This window comes from Nanorana parkeri, unplaced genomic scaffold (genome assembly GCF_000935625.1).
Source record: "Nanorana parkeri isolate BGI_ZX_2015 unplaced genomic scaffold, ASM93562v1 scaffold975, whole genome shotgun sequence".
Taxonomy (NCBI): domain Eukaryota; kingdom Metazoa; phylum Chordata; class Amphibia; order Anura; family Dicroglossidae; genus Nanorana; species Nanorana parkeri.
This window is the reverse complement of record NW_017307243.1, coordinates 56,392-59,101: the sequence shown is the minus strand read 5'-3', so window position 1 is coordinate 59,101 and position 2,710 is coordinate 56,392. Positions and strand designations below refer to the sequence as shown.

The following is a 2,710-nucleotide window of genomic DNA, read 5'->3' as shown; positions in this document are numbered from 1 at the left end:
AGACAGGGCTTGCAAAAAAGAGACATTTCCATGAGAATATGAAGAGGAAAGCTAACAAAAAAAAAAATGTAAGTTCTGTTTCCATCAACTACATATGCTGGCTTCATGTACACTGTGTTCATTGCTGGCATGTTTTTTTTTTTAAATACCTCTGCAAAGGTGGAAATGGGCTTTTGGTTTTGTTTGATAACACATTCTAAATTGGCAGCTGCACACTATAGACAGGGAATCCAATAGCGCAGATGTTAGTGTTTTTTTTTTTGTTTTTTTTTTATAATTGCCCAATAGAGACGCAAAACTGTTTTTTAAAATTAAAGTTCTCCTTTCAATGATGATGTTGCTGTCCACTTCTCCTCTTCTGTTCATGTGACATGCATATTATGTTGTATTAGGTGTACTAAGTGTCATTTTTTTAAACTTGCAATTGAAGCAAAATGGCTTTTATAGAGATTGCATTATTTGTCGCCATTTATTTGTGTATATGCTTTTTTACAGGCTGAAAAAGTTCATGAATTGAATGAAGAGATTGGAAAACTGTTGGCCAAAGCTGAACAGTTGGGAGCTGAAGGGAATGTAGAAGACTCCCAAAGAATTCTGTTGGAGATGGAGAGAGTAAAGGCTAGGAAAAGAGAGGCTGAGGTTGGTGTCACAGAATCTTCTTCTAGAAATACAGAGCTTCATAGAGATAGCATTAGATTAGATACATTTCAGTCAGCTATAACCCTTGGTAAACTCGAGCAGTTTTGGAAGGTATTTAGAAAAAGAAGAAAAAAAGTCAGGGCAACTGATGTCAATTTCTGAACCCGGAAAAGCAGATGGATCTGTTCCAACTGCAAGGGTTAACACAAGCAAGCATGTGTGTGTCTGTAGAAAAAAGGGGAACAAGTGGGAGAAGAAGGCTGCTTCGCTTTCCCCTTATACATCCATTCCTTAATATTGTATGTTGCAGGCATATTTTATGAACTATAACACTGACTCATTATTAGTCTGTAACTTGCTGCAGGTAAGAGATTTAAAGTAGAAGAACTCCAGTAATTAAAGGAGAACTATGGGGTTCTATCTTTTTTTTATGAATGCATTCCTTAGGCTAAATAAGTAAATAATGTAATTTACTCTAATTAGCCAAAATGCACAGTAAGGCTGTAAAACCTTATTTTAGGTGGTGGGCGGGGCTAAGCGCCGCAATGAGAAGACATCACGACGTATCTGACGGGATCCTCCCCACTGATGACTGACAGTGATTCTTGAGAGCTGCTGCGTGTCCACGAATATATGGACATGCGCAGCAGCTCTCTCCTTACCTGCACGTCCCCTTGTGCCAGCTCCTTCCCCCCTCTCTCTCTCTCTCTCTCTCTCTCCCCCTGCCGACACTGACATACAAAAATGATCGTGGATCACTGATGGCAGAGTGGAAGGAGCTCTCTCTCTCTGTTCAGCATTTACTACAAATCGAAAAGTCCATATATGGTAAATTATGTCACTGGAGATCCCCGCTGATCGGATGTGACATCATTTACCATATATGGACTTTCCGATTTGTAGTAAATGCTGAAGAGAGAGAGAGAGAGACCCGTATGCTCATTTTTGTATGTCAGTGTCGGCAGGGAGAGAGAGAGAGGGGGGAAGGAGCTGGCATACGGGGACGTGCAGGTAAGGAGAGAGCTGCTGCGCATGTCCATATATTCGTGGACGCGCAGCAGCTCTCAAGAATCACTGTCAGTCATCAGTGGGGAGGATCCCGTCAGATACGTCGGGATGTCTTCTCATTGCGGCGCTTAGCCCCGCCCACCACCTAAAATAAGGTTTTACAGCCTTACTGTGCATTTTGGCTAATTAGAGTAAATTACATTATTTACTTATTTAGCCTAAGGAATGCATTCATAAAAAAAAGATAGAACCCCATAGTTCTCCTTTAATTACTGGAGTTCTTCTACTTTAAATCTCTTACCTGCAGCAAGTTACAGACTAATAATGAGTCAGTGTTATAGTTCATAAAATATGCCTGCAACATACAATATTAAGGAATGGATGTATAAGGGGAAAGCGAAGCAGCCTTCTTCTCCCACTTGTTCCCCTTTTTTCTACAGACACACACATGCTTGCTTGTCCTCCCGCAACTCTGCTCATTGACATTACAGCTACTTTATTAAAAAAAAAAAATCAATAAAATAGGTTGTTCCACTACACTAAGTAAATGCAGTTAAGGAAAGGAGATCCCCTCAGATAGCACCTGGTATATGAAACAGCAATATTTGACAGTATTGCAGCTGTGTGTGTTTGTATGAAACACTTCAACAACAAAACAATCTGAGGAAACTTGATCGTTGACTTGTAAACCACTACAGTGCTATTGCACGACTTTTTTCAATCGCACTACAATGCACAGTATTTCAGTACTGCGTGGTGCGGGTTGGTCGATCGCATTGAGGGCGGGAGGTACATTTGGGGTGCCATTAAAATTATTGCAGTGCCACGCACCTTCCACACTGTTCAGTAGGGATGCACTAATACCGTTTTTTTTTTTTTTTGGTATCGAGTACCAATATTTTTTTGGTGCGGTACTCAAGGATACTGGAAGTCCCATTTAAGGAAGCCAGGTGGGGTGCAATGACAAGCTTCCTGATTAGCCAGTAACCTATCTCTATGCTCCCTCGTCACCAGAAAGCATGGAGCCGGCTTTCTGGCCAATCAGGAAGCTGGAGGGGGGGGG

The 2,710-nt window shown here is 41.3% G+C and overlaps 1 protein-coding gene across 1 annotated transcript in view; it reads left to right on the top strand.

Annotated features, from left to right (window-relative positions):
* The window catches only part of LUC7L (LUC7 like), a 41,534-nt gene that overhangs the window by 21,709 nt on the left and 17,115 nt on the right, over positions 1 to 2,710 (top strand). Inside the window, exon 5 of the mRNA XM_018566791.1 lies at positions 496 to 639. Coding sequence (XP_018422293.1) covers positions 496 to 639 — 144 coding nt within the window. The remainder of the gene's footprint in view (positions 1 to 495; positions 640 to 2,710) is intronic.